This window comes from Corvus moneduloides, chromosome 5, assembly GCF_009650955.1.
Source record: "Corvus moneduloides isolate bCorMon1 chromosome 5, bCorMon1.pri, whole genome shotgun sequence".
Taxonomy (NCBI): domain Eukaryota; kingdom Metazoa; phylum Chordata; class Aves; order Passeriformes; family Corvidae; genus Corvus; species Corvus moneduloides.
The window spans coordinates 8793645-8816873 of NC_045480.1; the positions used below are offsets into that span (position 1 = coordinate 8793645).

The 23229-nt window shown below is 37.3% G+C and overlaps 1 protein-coding gene and 1 long non-coding RNA gene across 2 annotated transcripts in view; one reads left to right on the top strand and one right to left on the bottom strand.

Annotated features, from left to right (window-relative positions):
* CFAP99 (cilia and flagella associated protein 99) overlaps window positions 1–23229 on the top strand; it is a 51687-nt gene that overhangs the window by 9204 nt on the left and 19254 nt on the right. Inside the window, exons 3-9 of the mRNA XM_032109864.1 lie at window positions 4771–4915; window positions 6920–7014; window positions 11184–11296; window positions 13432–13612; window positions 18170–18250; window positions 21335–21400; window positions 22325–22384. Of these exons, the coding sequence (XP_031965755.1) occupies window positions 4771–4915; window positions 6920–7014; window positions 11184–11296; window positions 13432–13612; window positions 18170–18250; window positions 21335–21400; window positions 22325–22384 (741 nt within the window). The remainder of the gene's footprint in view (window positions 1–4770; window positions 4916–6919; window positions 7015–11183; window positions 11297–13431; window positions 13613–18169; window positions 18251–21334; window positions 21401–22324; window positions 22385–23229) is intronic.
* LOC116444451 lies at window positions 11273–18856 on the bottom strand. Its single transcript, XR_004240323.1, has 3 exons — window positions 18757–18856; window positions 16794–16981; window positions 11273–11541 (listed from the first exon to the last, which is right to left on the bottom strand). It is a non-coding gene; the product is annotated as an uncharacterized LOC116444451 (long non-coding RNA).

Below are 23229 nucleotides of genomic sequence, written 5' to 3' on the forward strand. Positions count from 1 at the left end.
ATGATAACAAGAGACAGATTTTAACACAGGAGTTATCATGCAATGTTTGTGCCTTTCTCTATGCAAATAACTCACTTTATTTTCAGTGGAATCATCTGCTTCAATTAGAGTTGCAGGATCAGACCCATCATATTGACCTTCCTACATACATCCCAGCTACAGAAAAGCTTATTTCTGTAAAACCAGAACTGCCACCCCAATTCACTGTTCTCCTTTATCCTTCTCATGTTGACAGCAAGATAAGCCTGTTTATGAGCTTCCCATTTCACAAGAACATGGTGTGATTTGGCACAACTCTTCATAGTTCTCATTTGTGCTGGTTCAGCTGTGTCTCACACATGCCCACTCAACTAATTTTACTCAATTGTGAGTAAAATCCCCAAATGTCAAAAGTCATAGATTTAGTTTTAAATGTGAAGACAATGTAATGCAAGAATGATAGCTTTGGTGAACAAAAATCCTATTAAATTATAGAAGTATAATTTGTATTATTAGTTACTGACATAAATGCAGATTAGGATTTTCTAAGGAAATGATGGAATCTGAGTTTTCTGTAGTGTTCTGGGATTTAATATTAAGTACAAGGGAAAATAATGTTAACTGTACCTCTTAGTACAGCATTGGTCAGCACTGTCTGCTGAAGATGAAAAACACTAGCTTGTGACTGCGACATAGACTGTGAATAGTAGAAGGAGGATATTTTCCTACTTATATCCAAAGATCCCAGGGGTTTTTTCCCACTGACTTCAGAAAGAAAGAAGACTGGTTCTGGTGACTGATTCAAACCCTGGTGACGTCAGTAGGAATATTTTCTTTCATTTTCACAGCATTTTGATTAGACCCTTGGAGAGGACTAGCACTGATATCTGTAGCACTCTAATCAGACTGTATCTTCAAAATGTGCACATTCTGCCTAGAAGAAGACAAGTTCACTACACACCATTGCACAGTTCTCTCAGGAGGTGAAAGCTATTTTATCTTTTCATCAAATATTGTCTTCTTTCTAAAATGTTTGTTTCACCTAAACTATATCCTTAGCCTGAGAAGTCTCAAACAGAGCATGGCTGATACAGCTTTCCTTTTTTGTCTCCAGAGAGAAGAGCTTTTCCTTCTCTCCTTTTTTGATCTCTCTGCCCCCTTCAAACAGGTCCCACTGTAACCAACCTTATTACGATACCCTCACGGTGGCAAAGCTTGTCTTTTGCAGATATTTCTCCATTTAATTCATGCTATTTCTTGTACTAACCCATGTTGGAAGTTGTTTGTGTTCAAAGCCCTTCTTACAGAGTCTCTTCTTTCCTTGAGAAAACTTGACTGATTTCCAGCTACAGCTGTGAGTCAGAGAGCAGGAAAAATTGTCCATGGAAGCAGGCTACAGGTATTAGGGTTTTCCCAAAAGGGGGAGGTAACACCAATCAGCACATAATTAGACAAGAATCACATTTTTTTCCCTGGGATCATTCAGGATTAATTCAGGCAGAATCATTTTTTTTTACAACTTAAAGACTTAATAATCAGAAAAAGCTGAAATTCAATGCCATAGAGAGAACACTGTTAGATATTTGTATCTGTTCAAGGTCTGTTTTGTCTTCTGATATTTTTAATATTCAATGTAACAGAAGATGATCACTACCTGTGTTACATTCACCCAAAATAATCTGGCCTTCCTTATGTTGAAGGGCTCACACGTACTTGCAAACTTAGCTAACTGCTAGTTGTTCCAGAGAAATATGTGATTAAAGTATACTTGAAAAGGTAAAAAGTTGCTCTGATGGACAGAATAAATGCTCACAAATTAGTGTTTATTAATTCTTGTTGGTACCAATGCATTAGTGTGTTGCCTGGGGCAAATCTCTTACTTGCTCCATGCCATAATTCTTGCATGTACAAAATTATATTAGCCAAAAGGAATCTCATTAAATACAATAAATGCTAGTAAAGTGTTTTGAAAACCTCATACAAAAGGTGATATAAACATACAATCTGTCATACCGTAACATTTCAGGATCACTTGACCCACTCTTAAATACATCTCACTGACATGAAGCGCAGCACAAAGCCCCACAGAAAGAATGCATTTAGGAATTAGTGCTAGAAATTACACCTATCCAACATGTTACTTTTCCAAAACCTTTATTATTTCAGATATACTGATAAACTGTAAATATCCTTGATGAAATTTGTAGAGGACACAGTGCACTTTCTATGCAGAGAGTATCCTAACTGTTTAAAAGCACTGGCTCGGGTTTGATTCACTAGATTATCTGCAGGGCTTAAACAACAACTGGCTCACCTGTGGGATTTCCCATCCAAGTGCTCCTCCTGCCCAGTCTTGTTTAGTTGATTGAGTAGTGATATCACTTCCTTAGGTGGTGACACAGCTGCAGGCTGCTCAACTATTCTTGTTTTGTACATGTAGAAACAGAACATTAGTACCTTCTGTGGCTGATTATGTTTCATGACAAGACTTCTGGCCTGTGGTCCCCAGAACTGCCAATCAGTACTGATGTTGTGAGGCACAGCTGTTCCCAGGCTGCACTTCTTGTCACCCTGTTGCTTGTCTCAAGGCCATGGAGTGGTTATGTACATTCTTGCTCAAGGTGTAAGCAAGATCAAGAACTTCTGTGTTCATCCTAACACTTTTCACTGACTTGTTAACTCAGAGCAGTAAAAGTAGAGTAAATGTAGGCAGGCAATTACATTTTTATGCCGTAGTCTCTATTGTATAGCAGATGATTTGGGCACAAATCATCTGCTATACAATAGAGACTACGGCATAAAAATGGTGTTCTGTTTTCACCTGTTTATCTACTTTTGGTCACCTCTCCAAAGTACATTTGAAAAGCACAGGTTTGCCATAGCACTTTGTATCAAAGTACACAGAGTATGAATGCAAAGATTCTAATCGAATAAAGATCTTGAAAACAACTGAAATTTTAGCTTTCTAGCAGAGACAGTTGAGAGAGTTTTTGTTAGGCTTATTTCCAAGAGGCTTGGCCAGTTTTACGATGGACTTTCTGTTTATTACCAGAGTTACTACGTTCTGCAGTTTCTCCGTGAACAATGCCATTTGCTCAAGGAGAGCAATTGTTTTAGATTGAAAACATCACAATCCTGCTTTCACTGGAACGACATCCTCTCTCACCTTGCCATTCAGTTATTTAGGTTTGCTTTTGCCTTTTGTGGTGAATTCTTAGAGATCTCATATCAAATATGAGATATAGATATATTTAATCATTCAGTGGGGGCTTACATTTATGGATTTTCTTTGTTAGTTTTATGAAAGAACTTCCATAAATCTTCATCTATAAAAGGTATATTTGGAATTAACTTTGTGCCTCATAAAAACCCTCAGTGCTTAGCAAGATGGAGTCCATATTTCCCTTTTTCTTTTTTTTTTTTTTGCATATTTTAAGATTTTTTTCATTCTTTTTCCTCATTTCTCCTGGTGATAATGCACAAATTAGAAGGAATGAAACCTGGGTTTTGAGCAGGAGTAGTGAAAAAAATTTATGCTTGCTCTGAATGACAACCTGAGAAAATACACTTCAAATTCTTCTGCATAATTTTTTACATTTAAATACTAGAATGGCAATTTTAAAGTTTTGCCTTGTATTTGCTCAATCTCAAAGCCCTGTATACTGTCACACATCAGAAAACTCACAGAGTTCCATTCAGCAGCCTCTAATAATACCCATAAACTAGAAATTAATCACATTAGGGAAACAAAGCAATCGAGAGGGTAGAAGACAGCCTACTGGGCAAGGTGAACGTCTCATCTGATATATTATTGCAGTTCAGTTGTTCCCACACCTCAGAGCTCTGGGAGAGATCATACATCAAATGTGGACTACATGTTTTCAGAAGATGCACTTAGCCTTTTTTCTTGGCTTCTTGTCTAACCTCCTTAAATTGAAGGATCATTATTGTTTGTCATTTTCTCATAGCTCAGCTGGCCATATCTCATTCATGTAATAACAAACTGTTCTGGGCCTCAGATTTTATTGCAATGTTTAAAGGTGGTTCATACTAGGAGTTTATCTCATATAGTAGCAGATATTCCATAGGTTATTTATTATGCTTGAAACTGTCTGTAAAGTTGAGGAACATTCAGACTTTTTAAAGGGATTATGGGATAGGACCCAAAAGGCACACAGTGAGCATCTGACTCTCCTGTTCTCTTGGGATACTGCATGAACATTACAAGTGACCAGGAGCATAACAGGATAAGAACCAGTGTGCATTAAAAAGAATCCTGGCGCTCACAGGTTTAGCTTCTCCAAAGTTAGGTTTCAGTAGCTGATAAGAGTCTTTTGCATAGTCTCAGTCTGGCTTCTCCCCTCAGTTTAGTCTCCCTAAGTAGCATAGACTTCACTGACAAAAAAGAGGTTTCCTGAGAGAACACCAAACTCTTACTGAAACTCTCTCATACTGTTGACTAAGTGAAGCATTGCTCATAGCTCAGAGACTTCAGATTTTCTTTGCATCAACTGCTGACATTCACACATCAAGGTCTTTTAATTCAATGCATATGTCAGCAGATAAAATGAACATTTAACATTGGAGAAAGTTACATTTTACTTAACAAGGGCCATTAGTTTGCTAGGACTGCCCTTATTTGATAGCATTAGAAGGGCAGCAGCCCTACCAAAGGCACTGCTGTTCATTGTTTATGTTTTCCAGTTACTTCAAAATGATTGTACTTTTTGTACACAACTAACATTTTCTTTCCAGAATACATTAATCATTATTAATTTTGTATCTCTACAGACTCTTAATGTGACAGAAGAAAAATTTGTATTGGATACACTAGAAGGATGCACAGAATATAAATCCATATTGGATGTAGTAGTCAATGCTTTTTATGCTCAGGATGGGAGATACTGCCCAATTTCTGAGCATAATCTCTATTTAGGTAAGTTGTCTTTACAATACCAAATGTGTTTACCACAAAACTTCAAAAAATATCATTTTACTAGTGTAGGTCTTGGTATTATATTACATTGGAAGCATTGTCATTGTGCCTAGTGCAGTGTGAAGTACAGGACTTTTTCCAATGTCCTTATGATGTGAAGTCTAAAACCTGAAATTGTTATTTAGTCTGAACTCTTACAGGTGTTAACTGGAATTTTACCTAAGAAAGTCAGGTAAAACGCAGGTGGAAAATAGCATCCATGTCTGGAAGAAACATCTTGGAAGCTTAACTATCCGTTTAAAAAAGGTTCTTCAGTGATTTCCTTTTATTCTCTATGCAACCCAATACCTCTGCCATTCAGATACAAAACTGTGTAGCAAAGCTCTGTGTGCTGTGTTCCTCAGCACATCTCACAGTATGCAGACACAATTGTCTCTATCCATACCTGCGTTTCTTCATTACTGACCATCACAGTGACATAAGTAGACTTCTGTCTGTCTCCGGGAGTGAAGTCAGCTATTTTCATTTTATTAGTTACTTTGTTAGAATCAGTTATGACGTAACTATATATGATAGTATGAGCTAGTTAATTAGGGTAGTTACTACTCCCAAAGTTATTTCAAGTATTGAGAAGTATGTGAAAAATTAAGTTAAAAAATATTTTACACTATTTATTTAATATACACATGCTGAGGTTAATTTATTAAGTCCTTAAGTAGGTTGGAATCACAAATACCCTGTCACTGGTTCTATAAGTCAGATAAGTTCTGAATCTTTGTGGGTATATTTAAAAGTTAATTTAATTCAAAGCAGTTAAAAATACAAAGAAACTTATCGAATATAAATATGTCTACATTTTGTGTTTTAAAAGCTACTACATTTTATGGCAATTCTGGTTGCTTCTGTCACAATCTGAAAAAATACAGAAGCCTAAATCAAACAACAAACAAAAGGGAACCTAAACTGTCAAGGATGAAATTATTAGTGTATTGAGTTTATTTTGAATGGTAATGCTTCATTGTCTTCATTTCTCCAGTGCCATGTTTTTCATTGTCTGGGGCACATAAATTATACCTTTAAGCTGAGTGTTGCTATAATTGGATTGTCAGGACTGGTCCACTCAAAAGCCTCCATTAATCACAGGCAGAGGGTAGGCACAGAAAATTTTCCTTTATCAACAAGTTGAAAGTCTAAGGTCATTGGCTTACATTGTTTTAAGCTGCTTGTGATTCCCTTTGCCAAGCTGCAATGACACTTAAATGATCAAAGCTGCTTATAAAGGCTGTTGCTATGTGTGAGCAGATTTGAATTTAATAAAGCTTGTAGGAGATAAATGTATATTCTGCTAAGACTGCTTAAATACGTTGCTGTACTAAAGCACATCAGATTGAAGCCTAAAGATACACTGAGTTGGCTGCAGCACATTGGTCAGAATTTACTGATTTTACCATTACAGTTTGGTGACAGCTAAAACACTGCACTGTAAGTGAAGCTTGATTGATCAAAGTGAGTGTGGACAAATGAAAGCTGATACAGGAGCCCATGAACTCTACAGGTCTACTAAAATTTCACAGTACTGACTGTGCTTCTTCCTGTATCATAGAACAGAATCATAAATCCTCTAAGATCATTGAACTGTGTACTAGCCATAGAGGGTGCATGTAAAACTTGATTTTATTCCAATTCAGAATAAAAACAAAGGTCACAACATTTTAGGCAAAATGGTCACTTGGAAAAAAAGCAAAATAAATACTAGAAATATTAAATTTTATGTTTAAATTTTTTGTTATCTCTAATGTTGTTATGTATGATAAACAATGAATTTGTAACAGAAGAGTAAGAGCTGTCCTCTCCAAAAACATTAATAGCAGAGTATGTTGAAAAATTCACTATCAAAATTGTTTAAAATTAAGGTAACAGTCTAAATCCTAGAGTATGTTGAGTATAGGGTATAGGTTTATTAGAACTGCCTGCTGCATTTTAAATGTATGTATCTTTTGATAGTTATCTGTTATCTAGCTACTTTTCAACTAGAAGAGATTGGTCTTCAGCACTTCAGCAGAATTGTGAAATCTTTGGACACTGCAAAAATGCAAAAGGTAACCAAAGTACAAAATTTTTTTTTAAATAATTATCTGTTCATTGTGTGTGATTAATCAGATGAGTTTTCTCAACTTTGAGAATAATTTACATGAAGAAATGAGTGTTATTTTCTGTTTAAATTCAGAAATTAAATTAGTATTTTGTTACCACAAAACACTTCAATTTCTTTACTTACAGCATGATTTTCATATTCAGTCAAAGATCAATTTAAAATGTATTTTATATAATTTGAAAAGTTAGAATAATCACACAATTTATAGTTTGTCATTTACAGTTGTCCCTCTAAATGGCACAATCACTCTTGCCTCTACTCACAGTCTTTCTTTGACTTTAGACAGATTTTTTTCTATATGCAGTGAATCTATTCAAACTTGCAGTTCCTGCTGTTTAGTGTTCTTCTTCCCCCTGAATAACCCACTGCCACTTTCACTATCAAGCCTATTGTGCTTCCATCACTTTTTCTCCTTCCCTAAAAGCACTGGCTGGCTTGGAGCTATGTATGTATCAATTGCCCCAGTACAGCATGCAACTGACCAAACCACTGCTGCCAAATAAAAAGTGGGACAACAAAATTCTGCCTTCCTGTCCTTTTCTGGAGTAATGAATTTGGGGTTTGCTCCACTATTTGTTTGCTATTTTTCATTATAACTGTAGAAATATAAATATCCTCTGCTTCTCTTTCAAAATGAAAGTGCTAATTATCTTAACAGCTATGTTATAAAAGAGGAGCAGAGGGATAAACTGAGCAGCAATACCTTCTCATAAGCTCTGTTTTCTCAGGAAAATGGGCTAAAAATTAAATCACTGATGACACAGCATCTGTAACCTTTGATCATCCAGATGTTTCACAGAATAGTCCAAACACACTGAATAACAAAGATGGAATTAAAGATAGGCAAATTTTAATAATTAATACTCAAAAGACTAAGGTTTATCCTTGTAGTGATTACTTTGAATGTTCATGTGGATGGCAGTGCCTCTTTAATGAGTAGAGTTGCTTTGCAGTATATAGGGAGAGAGTAGGTTAGGTTGTCTGGTTTTAGATGGACTTACTATGGAATGCTTATTATTAATTCCATTCAGAGACAAAAATTATGTATTTTCATTAACAGTTGGAAAAAACAGAGGAGTGGCTGGAAGAATTACCATAATCTGGTAGACAGACAAATCACTCTGTCTAAAATGCTCTCCCAGCCCCTTCTTTGGTAAACATCTTAGACACGAGCTACTGGATTGGATGCATCTTGAGCTCATTCAGCTAGCAACACAATTTTCCCACTTCATGCCAGTTATCTCTTGTTGATTCTATTCATCTAGCATTATATGGCTTAAGCATCAGTGCCCTGATGTTCTGGTTTAGATAATGTCTCCTTCCTTATCTGGAATAACTCTTTTCTGATAGGGAAGTGCTGCATATTCCAATGGTGTGCACCTGCTGTCATTGTAGCAGGTGTAACTTGGTTTGCTTAAGTATCTTACCAGATCCTCAGCACCATGGCACCTAGTTTTTCTTCTCTTGCATTAGAACAGTTTCTTTGTCTCCAAAGTGATGCTAGATTAAATCATTGTACCTGCAGCAGAGGATTTAGAAGCAGCATTTTGTCCCCCCAGCAACAGAGATAAAACAGCAGGAGGCAGAGCTGCAGCCCTAGCAACAAAAGTTATCAGAAATTTGGGATCAGGATGTTGACCTCTAGATTTTGCCTGATGACTATTGTGTCTGTGTTTAGTTAAGACACTGACAAAATATTCACATATATTTACCTAGGACAGATTTACTTTAATTAAAATTAAATTTAGCACATCACAATCTGAGTGGAATTTTCTTCATCATGCAGATGAACCTCATTCAAATGAATAGTCTTCAAGTGAATGAGGTTGGCCTGTGTGAGATTTAAGACCTTTCTCATAAAGACCTGTATGATGGAATCCATTCAACTCAAAGTCACAGTGTTTCTCTACATCTGAAGAACGTTCAAATATTTTCATTTAGGCAGAATAACAATGGTACCTCACTTACACATGTTCATCTGCTTGAACAGAAAATCACAAGCTCTCATTCTGTAATATTAAGAATAAATGCAAAAAATATTTATGGTGATATAATTACAGAACCATAGGATAAAACACAATCTTGTAACTTTAGTGTGATTATCCTTTTAAGAAAGTAGCCATGCCTTGCTAGCTCAAATCTATTTTTGTATTCTATCGCTCAACATACTATTCTTCCATATTTATTTTAAAATTTAAGGATTTGTGTGTTAGAGAAAATACACTGTTGAAATAAAAAGTTGAAGTAAACAGCTTTGTAATTTCCGAATTGCCTTGTAAAAAATACAAAATACATAGTGTTTTCTTTCTAGCAGTTAAGAATCTGTTGTTTCTGTTTCATGTTTTGATTGCTTCTAAAAGCACTTCAAAGGAACTGAAATCTTTGGAGGAATATCACTACATAAGGACTGGGCATTGTATAGCTTTTATGATGAGGTGGGAATTGCAGGACAAAATCAGCCTCATGGTGGATGGTGGGTAAAACCAGTCCAGGTTGGGTCAATAATGTTTCCAGGCAATGGCTGATCTGTATGGAGAAACAGAACATGCTGTTTCCTGAAGTTACTTCCTTAACTCAAGAGTCAAAAGCTTATATTGTGAATATAAGCATTTCAACTCTGCAAATGCCTGCATGGGTGTGAAGATAATACGAGATGAGGAAATTTCCCATTTTTCATTTGTTTTCTAGGCATCTGTACGATCCCACTGTGTAAAAGTGCATTAAGAATATTATGTTCAAATTCTCAAAAGTAAGGTATTAATTCAGCCCACCTGTAAAAATGCATTACAAAACAGTCTTTAATTATACACACTTATGTTACTACAGCCAGAGTATACATTAAAATATAAACATGGGTACAATTCATTGCTGGTGTAATTCCACCACTTCCAGAAGGGAAATAAATCTTGGTTATCATGCTCTGTGAGTCATGAAACTTTTTGAATGTTCAAGGCAGAGAAGTAAGCAGAATAATGCTGTTGCCAAAATGACTACCAGTGACTTTGCTAAGGAGACAGAGCCTGGTAACATCCAAAGAGAAATCTGAGAGAAGCTCCATTTTGCTGCTTTAAAAGCAATGACTGCTGATATTGGGTTTTCCACCTGTGTCACATGTGGCCAAAGAGAAAACAGAATTCCCAGAATTGCTAGGGATTTTTCCTAGCAATTCCATTCACAAAACACAAAAGTTTCTGTTGTCAAAAAAAAAAAAAAAAAAAAAAAAAGTATGGCTTCATGAGTCTTATTATGCCAATGTTCACCATCTGTAATAGGGATTATCAAAACTAAGATTGTGGACTTTGGTTCAGGCACACTCCAGTCAGAAATTATGTCCAATCATCCTGCATTGCCATTTGCAATCCCTGCAGTGCCTGGATGACCATTCCAGGGCTGCATTCCAAGAATTCTCTAGTATGATGTATATTGTGGCATATCCTTACTCTAGCATTTCTCTGGGGACTGTAAGTAAAACAGTACAAAAATACACATCACAGTGTTGACATATTTTAATGGGAATATGCCAATTAATTATATTTCAATAAAAGAAGAAGCCAAATTGTATAGCATTTACTATAGTTTTCAGCAATTCTCTCTGCCCGGTTCCCAGGGAGCTGAAAAGAATTTAATTAATTCAGGTGCAGTGCCACTTTAGGCATCACCTGACATGTTTCTGGGTTTCATGGGCTATCCAGTTATAGGTAACCAGAAGTCCACCTTGGGTATATTAGACTCTGAAACTCTATTGTAAAATTATACTAAAATCAGTGTATTCCAGTAGTAATTAATTCTGAATAAAACTTTCATTTTACAGTGTTTGAAGCAAATTAAAGATGAATCGACACATCTCTATGTTGTAGCCTCTAGTTTATTTTTTTTGCCACAAAAATTTTTTTTAGTATCTATTAGTGTTTTACAAAATAGAGCTAAAAGACATGGGCTTATTAGTCCACCAACTAATAAGAACCTAAAAATACCGAGCATCTATGGTTGTAATTACAAGGTAAAATACAAACAAGTTCTTCACCGGTGTTTGTAGTGAAAGCAACTATCTTCTTGTAGTTATATACACCATGTCTTCAACATTCATATTTAAAAGAAACCACTTATTATTAGTTTCTTAGATTCTTCTTCAATGTCTTGCATCTGAACACATGGATAAAAGATGAATGGAGTCACTTCTATGACTCAGTGTATGTAAAAGAGAACTGGATTGATCCGCTGCTGAGGTAAGTAGTATTTAAGTAGCCTCTGGCCACCTCAAAGTTTAAAAGCTGGGGAAAGCTTCCCCTGAAAGTTCACATTTCTGTTAAAGTGTTTCTTCTATTGAAGTCACTCAGAACCCTTCTTGTCTACACAAGTCTTTAGCAAGCCCTTTTACTTACCTAGAGGCAAGGTTCTCTCTCAGAAAAGTACTTTCACAGCTGTTGTATGTTTGCTCCCTAATGCCCCTGAATAGGTAAAACATCATACTCTGAAAAAAAGTAAAACAGAAGGTTCAAATTATCTTAGAGTCATGCCTCTTCACTCACTTCAACATCTGTATGACATTAAGCATTTGAAAAAATCTTTGATTTCCCTGAGTTTGGCTTTATGCACAGACTTGTTTATACTGATGGTCATAAAATCCCTTCTGAGAAAATCAGATAAGCATATGAGCAAGTCTTCTAAAACTATTATTTATTTACATAGTTACAGCATCATATAACAGCTTAATTGCTCTGAGGTGTATCCACTCATTGGTTAGGTGGTGATATGGTAGCAACTGTACCCTTGCCAAACTGGAACATTTTCATGTGGAGAAACAGTAGCTCTGCAGCCTACTGGGTCCCTTTTTACTCTCATTTTTATCCAGAACAGATAAATTACACCAATGTGGCTACAGTCACATATCCTTCTCAATGAAGTATAGATTAACCCAGAAGATGGTAAACAATGTTAGACAAAAATCTGCTACAAACAATGTCAGCAGAAATGGAGTTTGCATCTGGTTCTGCCATATCAAAGTACCTAGAATTAATCCTTTCACACTGCATAGTTTATTTTCACTTTAGCAAATGTATAACATAGATTTGGCTTGCACTACTCTGAATTCTGCTGAGTTCTACAGGCACCACAAGGATGTATTTGAAGTCAGAATTTGACTCAAAATATTCCACTGTAGTGATTGTAGTTATAGCAAATGCTTACAATAATATAAAGATACAGATAGAGAGGTATAGAGATATACATCTATACCCACACAGTTCTTGCACATACACATTCATGCAGGCTGATGCTTAGGCCACTGCTTGTTTCATTAGCACCAAGCTTATTGGAGCTGTCCTTCACAGTCAGTTACACTCAGTGCAATGAATCCACGTTTTGCCTCGAAGTGGCAAATGTAAATTACACAAGAATGTTAAAGACCAGATTTGGTTATTGGGTTTGAAACATCCTTCAGGGGTCAGAAGATGCAGTGATGAATTTAGTCAGTTCAGTAGCTGAAATTCTTTTAAATGTGTCTTTGTATTCCTCTTTCTAATATCAGTGAGTTTAATATAAAGGGTCTTATTTATTTTAGTGGAGCTTCATTATTTGCATAAGTTACTTGCAAGCCTTACCCTGTAATGACAGTACTACCTAAGGTAACAGTCATATAAAGAACTTACTGTAAATTTGCATTGTCATCTGCTTTTTAAGTTCTGGGAAAGATCCATTGCATGTGTAATGCATAAGGATAGAACACATATAGAGGAAGAATAACTGGCTGTCACTGTAATTAGACTGTGATACCCTGTTTGTGTTTTACCTTTAATCTGCATCTTCCCGTCAATGCTTAAAAGAAGTCTGAACTTTGATGCAAGCCCAAATCCAAACACAGAAATCAAAATCTTCTTGGCTGCCCCTAAGGCTCACTGAGGGTTCATTTGAGAATTCACCAAACTCCTTTCATCTACTTTTTAATTAGAATTGCCTGTGTTTAAGACTGATCTGCATGTGCTCTGTTGGTACATGTGGCAGCACTCAGACCACTGTTCATAGTCTCTTCATGTAAGTATGTTAAGTGTGTCATTAATCTATGACAGCTGCTTTTCTGACTCCTAATCTGGTCCTGCCACAAAATGAACTGGCAAGATAGTTGCTTATTCTGTAAAAACTGTGGCTATTTCATCACTAGTAATCTGAATGGATAGCATCTCTCAAGAGGTGAAATAACACAGTGTAGCTAAATCCTGAGTACAGAGTCATAGGTCAGTTTTATTAAAATTGAATGGCACAAAGTATTACAGAATTTGCACCAATGACAACCTCATATACCGTGTGTAAGTTTGCATGAAAGAGAAAAACAAAATAAAATTGAAGAATTTGGTTTTATTTGAAGGTGGCAGCCAAAAGTGAAGCAACTGATTGAAAAACTCACAGATAAATTAAGTAATCATACCACCACTGTCAAGACTTCAAGAGTCACTCAGCCAAAGGAATTTAATTTGACTGTACCCAAACCACGTGCCATTCCTCTACCTCCACCAGCACCTCTGCCAGTACTGGCAAAAAGACAACCTGTAAGTTCATTTATTTTTTAAAAGATACTAAATATCTTGTATGCTTGTGCACAAAATCTTGGTAGGGTAGTTAAAAATATCTTTAAAGCAGTTATAGGAAATCTACAAACTTTGACAGATTGAAAAGGACTTTGGCAATTATCTATGTTACTAAAGGTCAGCTTTCTTAAAAAAACAACAGCAAACTAATTATTTTCATTTCAGTGAATGTTGTGTAAGCAATTTATAAGCTAACCAGAGAAAAGGTAAAGGTTGGTTCCTGTAGTCGTTTTTTGACTTGCAGAAGTAGAACTACAAAATGGGTATAAATTGATGACAGCATTGATACGAGTGTTCCTGATAGTCCTCAGCTTAGGATGTTTGCTATGGATAATGCACTGAAGGAGGTAAGAAAAGGACAAGCAAATAAAAAAGTTTCATAAATTTAGGTTTTTTTGTAGATGAATTCTCATTAAAATAAATGGAGAAACAGTTTCACTGGAAGTGAGATGGACTCCAGGTTTGCAGCTCCTCCTTGAAGGTGGAATTTTATTTCTGTTTGTCTTAATGCTGAATCTCTAAAATTAAGGTTTTTCAGTTGAAATTCATTGTTCATGTAAAAATGAGACTAGATTTGTCTTTGAAATGCAAAGTTATTTTACTTATTGTCTCAGATTGTGATTTAGTTACACTGGTACAAATCAGAGACCCACAACTGGTGTTATCTCACTGGGGTAAAGCAAACACCATTTGGGATCAAGCTGCTAGGACTAACTTAATAAAGACTGCAAAATCATCTGTATTTAAATTCAGTGGGAAGTGAGCTTAGAAGTCATAGATTTGGGCATTATCTGCCACCTTGTATTAGCACTTCAGGTTTTAAATAATACATATGTTGAATGCTCTTAGAAACCATTTACACCTTAGGATGGCAGAGCAATTTAATGGTAGTGTGTTATACTGTTAATGGGATTTTACATTGAAACAGCTTAATACCAGGCTCTGAAAAACTGCATTTAATAACTACTTAATCAGTATAGGAATGAGTCATGTTGCTGTCATTTCAGAACTTTATGCTGTGCAGCCCCTCTTAGAATAAATTTGCTTTAATGCAGATGCAATTTAGTGAACTTTAGTGAAGTTCGTTTGTGTTGTTTGGATTATACTAAATTTGGTTTACATTCTGGCCAGGTTTGCAAATTTAAAGCTTGTGTGAATCTAAAGCCAGTAGTGTAGTAGTGGCATGTCTTCTACTCATGTCTGTACCTCTCTCAGCAAATTAAGCTTCACTTTAATTTGCCGCATTGTTACCAGTATCACCAATTTACAGCTTGAAATGAACAGAGACTGAAAAGACAGCTCAGGTGGCAAGAAACAGTCAGTAAGGCGAGAGCCAGCCATAGGTGTGGCTCCTGTATGGCGGAGGGTTGTCTGTAATTCAGAGGAACGCACAGAAATAAAGCTCTTCCAGATTACATCCCGTAATCTTCTGCAGAAACATTCTCATCCATTTTCTCGCTAAGGTGTTCATTTTATGAGATACCCAGTTTTTACTCATGGTTTTCATGCACCTGTCAAAGGACTTGTCATGTGGTTGATCAGCAGGAACTATTGTAGTCACTACCCACAGTTACTGCTCGACATTGGAACAGCTGTACAGAACTATATGGAGGCATCTGGATTTTGAGCAGTAAGTTATTGCATCCCTGTGGTGCAGTTAGCTCATTCTGATTAACAGGATTGTAATTTTAGGTATTTCTTTCTATTATTATTTTATTCTAGGCATTTCTTTCCAAGTAAGATGAGATGTGTCACATACATTGGGTTCAGGAGCTGGCATGGCACTGCTGTCCCATGTGCTGAACACACGTGCCCTTCACAGGGGAGGGCTGGACTTGGGTTATTGCAGAAAGCAGGGTAGTTGTCTTGGTGACCTATGATGAGATGGGATTCCCCACTGGCCTTGGCCGTGGAGTAACATCAGCCTAGAAGCTTAGAATAATAATTCATCATCATAAACATTCAAAAATGGGGGTCACTAAGCAAAAAGGAAAAACATTTTAATTTTGAGATTTAATAATGAAACAATTCACTCCAAATATTTGGTCCAAAGGTTATAAACTTGTGTCTCCACTGGCCTTGGCACACATGCACATGGATGCAGACACAAGAGTGCCCATGCACAAATTCATAAATACAATTTTACAAGGAAAAATGAATGCTTTACCTTGAAGTTTGCAAAGGAAACAAATGGAGACAGGTGCATAAACCTGATAACATACAAAATTATTTCGACACATTCAACTTTCTTGGATACTGTGGCCTAGAGTAACAAAATCCATTCTTTTAATATCAGCGCTATACTAAAATAATAAGATTATACAATTACTTTATTGTTAGATTTCCTGTAAACCAGTCGTATATTGAAAAAAAAAAGGCTGCCCTGGAATGTTATTGTAACACCATTCAGCCAAATTTAATGTATTTGTTAGATGTTTTCTCTATTATTTCAGCTGTGCTTCAGTGTTTAAAATAATTAAATGGGTGAAATCATTTGGCCAATACAGATGATTTTGTTTGCAAATATACAGACCAAACAATGTATTTGTGATCTTATCTATAAAAATAGAAACCCATAATATGATAGCATTGCATTAGCTTGCCCTTGTCCATCTTATGCCAGTAATTTTAAAAAATAGAAGAGTGATGAGTACCAAAGTTCAAAGTGATTATTCATTTTGTTCTTCCTTAAACTTCTTGTGGTACCTACTTCCTAAATAAACCTCTGGTTAAGGGATGTCACACAGACTATGTGAGGCTGACCATGGCCTGGGCAGGGAAAGTGAAGTTGCTGTCTCTTATTCCCAACCCCCTTTTTTCACATTAAGTAGGTACAGTTTGGCCTTTTTTGATCTCTCTGTTGCTGTAATTTACAATTTACTTATAGTGACCTTTTATCCTCTTCCAACAAATGGGTATTTGCTATATTGTCTGTCTTTCTGCTCGGTACTCATCCCCATGGGCTAAATCACAAGGCGAAGAATGTTTTTGAAACAGCTGATTGAAAAGGCTCCTCCTTAAATTACTCAAAATAAGCATAGCAGTTTCTGAGGAAAGATTCTCAGCTTACTCTGGCAGATGAGTGCAGTTTTGCAGGTAAAGCACATGAGTAGGAAGAAGAGTGAAATAAACTGATACTCACTGCCTGTGGAACCCTCTGCAAATCTTCTGGGCTTTAATTTCTCCATCCATAAATGCGTAATAAAAATTCTTAGATACTGCTGGGAAATACTTTCACTTCTACTTCACTTTAAAAGCTCACAAAAATACTCAAGCAGTGTTGCAAGTGCATTTAATTGCTAGGTTCTTCTGTTTGTGCATTTGTTTTACCTGTAGATAAAGATTTCACATAGCAAAGGCAGTGTAAAGTCCATCAGATTCATGATTTTTTGAAAGTATAGTTCATTATATAGTTCAATAAAGTTAGATGGGATTCCCATGTTCCCTGAACTGACCTCCAGTACAATACAGAATATATACTTTCCCCATTAATTCTGTAACTTCTAATGGATCTAGCACATTTTTAGCAACATAAATATTTAGGCAGATGTCCAGTAAACTGCCAGACTATATCACCCACATAGGAGGGAGACGTCCAGTCTTTTTTTGGAGCTTACTCTGGGCTAAATTTATTGCTCAAGCGAATACAGAAATCTCCCCAAAGTCCCTAGTGTCCTGCTGATCCCCTTGAGAGCCAGTTACGTCCTGGTCATTTTAGCTGACGTGTGATTGCTTTCCCAAATCTTTGACTAATGCTAGGAGGACCCTCTGAGTCTTCTATCTCCAAACATTTAATCCACACCTGCAATGGTTTTCCCTTACAAGGACATTAGGACAGCCACGGTAAACCAGAGCAAAGGCCCATTTTGCCCAGTATATTTTTTCCATCAGTGCTTAAACACTGATGTCTGGGAATACCAGAGAGATGGGACATCTGCTGCTTTTCTCCAACTGCCTTCTCAGGGCCCCACCATTTCAGCTCAAAGACCTCCTAGCTACAATAAAGTTCTCGGGTGTTTATTAAACTTCAAAGGATTTCTCTTCCCTGAACTTCTTTGGAGTCTGTAACTTGTTGCTACTACCACACACAGTGCCAGAGAGCTCCACAGCTTAACTTTATTCAGCTGCCCTATCTGGCTGTTGTTGCTGTGAAACTTAAATTTATGAAATACCAAACAGAACTGTTCCCATTCTGGCAACATTTTTCTCCCTTTGATAGGGCCTATAGGATTTATTACTGCTTTAGCCTTTCTTGTACTAGTTCCAAATTTGTCTTTCTCTCTGGTCTTTTGACCAGGGGTTATATTATATTGAACAGGACTGAAAAGCTGGGTAGTCCTAACTAATTGGAATCTGTCCCTGCCTTCTAGAGTGGCACTAATAGAAAAGAATCAATATTTTAAAAAATTACTGCTGCTGTTCTATGGTAAAAATGAATGAGCTTTTTCTCCCTGCAAGAATGTGTCACATGGAATGTTTTATATCTCATATTATAGAGATTTTTCTCTCTTAATATAGGTTCCTCCAAGCATCTATAAGCCTCCAAAGGAAAAAAAGCAATTAGAGGAAATCAAAACAAAAAATATCCAGAAAGCAAATGTAAGTGTATTTTGTTCTTGTTCTATTACTTCCTTTCTTCTAAACTGGTTCTTCTGTATTGCTTCATCTTCACAAATCTTAGAACTTTATCTGAAACATACCTGCTTTTGTACCTAAACAGCTCATGGCTTTTCCTCCAGAGTTATGAAGTTTGTATTCTCTACTCTGTTTTAGCACCCTTTTCCTATCTTCTTTATTTTATTATTAATTGTCTGAGACAAGGTCCACCTTTTACTCACTATATAAGTACCATAAGAGAAGTTTTGCAAGCAGCCATGTAAAGTAGCAGAAACATGATTACTTTCTTTTCTTCACAATAGTTCTTCTAGTCCCACAGGAGATGTGAATACTTAAGGTATTCATTTATTAAGGCTTCAAATTACAAAATAAGTTCAATACTTCGGTTTTTTCTGTAGTAAATGAAAAATAACCACATGTTATTCACTGTTTTAAAATACCAGCAGATTCTGACTTCTTTTATGTGCAGACTTCATACTCTTACATACTCTTCATACGTTCCTTTCAGCAGACTGAGAGAGTGGGAAGTCATCCTGGTTTGTAAAGAAACAGAGTACATGGTCCATGTGTTAAGACAGCAGGAGAAGGGAGGGCCTGGAAAATACAAACAGATCTAGCTATTTGATCCAAACTTTGACATGAATCTTGTTCAATGAGGTAGCTCATAGTTAAAGCAGATTGTTGTCGTCTTCTCCTTGGAAAAGAATTAATTAAATGTCCATTTCCACTTTCCTTCCCCTTCCCCACACTGCAGTCGCCATATCCAATCAAATAACAGTACAAACTTGATAAAAGGTATGCCATGTGACACCTTTTTATCAGCACTGTCCCACCCTCATTCTGAAAATGCCTGACTCTAGTTTTCACTAGCCAGGACAAGTTCATTCATTACTGTTCTGGGCTCTCCTCATGTCCATGTGAGAGGGGCATTGGAATATATTCCTAAACTATAGTGAAAGCTTTAATGTGTGACAGATTCTAGGAGGATAAACTTTGCATTCCTTTTGGTGGCCCATCACATTACCTATGCTTGATATTTCATTAGAAAACAATACACCATTATTTTTTATCCTTTTATCGTTTCCATATTGTGGAAAAAGCACGTCTATTTGTCTGTGTGCTTATTTGCATGTTAAAAACTTCCTAGAAAAACTGGGAAAGAAAAGCCAAATATCACAATGCCTATACCATCAAAAATTTATGACAACTGTAAAATCACTTAACAACCAGCTACATTCTTCAGTAAAGAAATTGCATTAATACAAGAAATAAAGGAAAACACCCACAGAAATTATAACTGCAATAACAGCAGTTTTTGTCATTTCTGGAATGTTATTAAAGGAATCCAAAGCATTCACAAAGGTCAATTCCCTGGACTGTTTGCTAAGCAAGCTGGAATGATGGGTCCTAGCAGAAATATGCATGAAAAATGCCGTTTGTTTCAGAGCATTTTTGCGGAAGCTGTAGCTGTAATTGTAAGAACCACGTCCGAGCATCTGTGTGGAGTGAGAACACTGGAAGCCACTCTCTAGACAGTTATAGAAACACTGATGTTATCAGCTGCTGCCCAGAAAGCCATTAGAAAATCTAATCTGCACAACTTTGATTAGAGGTTTGGTTTACAACCAAAATAAATATGCAAAAACTAGAAATGCGTTTGCCTGTACTTCCCCCTTCATAATGACAGGGAAATTACTGCCAAGGGTGTGCCTATTCCATCAGCCTCTGGTGCAGTGATGCCCTGAGCATAATCCTCTAACGTAACTCAAAACCAAAGCCATTGTTTGTCAGTTATCTGGAAACAGTTACTGCCTATGGTACCTATGTGCCATAGATAATTATGCTGCTTTTACGCTGAAATCTGGACAAGCAACATGTTTCTTATGGGCAGACCTATCAAAGGCCTGATGTCCTGTGCAAAGCAAACATCCAGGCAGAACTGTGTAGAAAATCAATACTTGCTTACTTCAAGTCTTTAATCAGGGATGAAAATTTATGTAAATACTAAGTCAAGCTTTTGTAATCCATCTTGGGACCAAGCGTTGTTTCATATCTTCATTAATGACACAGATGAAGAAATCAAGTGCACCCTCAACACATTTGCAGGTAACACCCAGCTGAGTGGTGCAGTTTACGCACCTGAAGGATGGAATGCCATCCAGAGGGACCTGGACAAGCTCAAGAAGTGGCCCACGGGAATCTCATGAGCTGTAACAAGACCACGTGCAAGGGCCTGCACCTGGGTCAGGACAGCTCCTGGTGTCAACACAGGCTGGGGATGAACAGATCAAGAGCAGCCCTGAGGACTTGGGGGTGCTGGTGGGTGAGGGGCTGGACACAACCCAGCCATGGGCACTCACAGCCCAGAAACTACCCTGTCCTGGGATCATCCAAAGCACTGTGGGCAGCAGCTGAGGGAGGGGATTCTGCCCCTCTGCCCCGCTCAGGTGAGACCCCTCCTGCAGAGCGACATCCAGTGCTGGGGTCTCCAGCACAGAAAGGACATGGACCTGTTGGAGCAAGTCCAGAGGAGGCCACCAAGATGATCAGCACCTCTCCTATGAGGAAATGGCTGAGAGAATTGGGATTGTTCTGCCTGGACAAGAGAAGGCTTTGGGGTGACCTAACTGAGGCCTTCCAGTACCTGGCGGGAGCCTACAAGAAGGATGGAGAAGGACTTTTTACAAGAGCAGGTAGTAACAGGACAAGGAGGGATGGCTTCAAACTGAAGGAGGGTAGGTTTTGATTAGATATTAGGAAGAAATTCTTAACTGTGAGGATGGTGAGGCACTCGCACAGGATGCTTAGAAAAGCTGTGGATGCCCCATCCCTGGAAGTTTTCAAGGCCAGATTGGATGAAGCTCTGAACAACCTGGTCTAGTGGAAGGTGTCCCTGTCCGTGGCTGGGGGTTTGGAACAAGATGATCTTTAAGGTCCTTTCCAACCCAAGCCATTCTATGAGTCTGTGAATATAGTGGTTGGGGCTACAAGGCTTTTTGAGACATAAAATTATTCTTAGAGAATTTTAATGTACCACACTCTTTAAGTTAATTGTTTTAATTTTAGGATCTGCTCCTGAAAGCAAATACTAACCAGTTCAGATGTGCAACCATCAAACCTGAAAAGAGAGAGGTATGATACAAAATACATGCCTAAAATCGCCCAGTATGAAGATGAAAAATATCTGGAGTATTTAAATATATCTTAGAGTATTTGAAAAATTATGTTTATTTGGGCTTAGACATTATGTGCTATGATTTATAGCTATAGTGTCACTTCACATCCCTATACCAACATTTGCCTCTTTGATGCACAACCCCCTTTTCTTATACTTCTGGTGCTGCTTTATTATTTTCCTGGTTTTGAGACAAGCAACCTTTCTGTGAAACTGCTCCAACAAATTTCCAAACTGGCAATATTTCTCTAAATCCACATACTATTTTTCCATTAACTTTGATGCCACAGAGCTGCCAAGCTGAGGGAATAATGGTCCCACTCATACAGAATTCTTGCTTTGGTTGATTCCCAGTTCACAGTTATGTCACCAAACTATGTACGTAATATATTCATTTCAGCATCAGTGCTGCATATTCTATTCACTGTGTTCACCCCCATGATACCAGAGAGTTTCACATCAGTATCTATAGCTAACATCATTAAATTAATAAGCATCAGTAGAATTCTACTACTAATTAATAATTTCATGAAGTGTGCTTTGACATCCTATTTTGTCTTCTCAGTATCTATTTCAGTTAAAAGCTATATGTTTATCTATATGTGTAAGTAATATTTCATAGTCAAACAAAAAATTACTGTTACTTCATAGCATTATTTTAGTCTATATTTGAACCTAGCTTTGTGCGGTCATATGCCCACTAAGTTGCGTGTACATAGCAAATTTTTGTGGATATTACAATTCCAAAATACATCCCCTGTGTATTTGTTACTCTATATGAATATTCAAGTGTTAGCTTTGATAAATATCTAATATCTTTTGCTGTATAATTGAAAATTTGTTTCTGAAATGAAACAATGTATTTTTGGTTTGAACTGCAGAATATACATGACCATATGGAAAGTAAACCAGCATTCAAGGCTCAAAAGATCCAAAGCAAGGTGAGTAACCTTTAAGGTACTGTTGTCAAATGTACTTGAAAATTTGACACACATGCAGATCCTGTGGTAATGGAAACTTGACTCGAATCCATGTTTTTACACTAAGGTCCATGGCCAGGAGCATGGGATGGATTGGGTCTATGGCTCATAGGTTTTGTCCTATGCACCATTAACAATCGACAAAGAAATGGTCAGGGAGCAACAAGAGTGGGGCTACTCCATGAGGGAAGGGAAGTAAGGAGCCAAAGGTAATGCAAGCAGGTCAGCAGGCAGTGCCCTCACCAACCACGATACAATACCTGAATGTGAGGAGGTTGGTGGCAGTGATGGGTTCTGCTGAGAGCAAGTCACCCTTGCACAAAACAAGGTAACAAGTCAGGTGTGGGGTCCACCCAACAGTCCAGTCAGGAGACAAACCTACAACAGCAACCCAGGTCTATGACAGCAGGACACAGAACAGGAGAGACAACCAGGAGTGGAAAAATTCCCAGCACAATGGGAAAGAACTGAAACCCATTTCTGAGTCTAAGTGGGACTCCCAGACCAGTGAGCAGATGGTGTGAGTGGAGGTCCTGGGTGAGGCTGGTCAGGGTGACTAAAATCTTTTGGTTCCCTGAGGTAAATTGTGTGCAGTTGCACAATGTAACCATATTGCCTTAACAGTGTTTTCAGTTACAAAGGCAGAAGATTTTATATAAAACAGTATGAAATGAGAATTGTCCCCAGCAAAAAAAGCATTGTAAAACCTTGGTTTAAGACCTCAGCGTAAGGACAGAAGAATCTTGCATCAGTACATTGCTGTACAAAATGAGATCTTAAAGAATGCTGAGCAAACATTCCAGCTA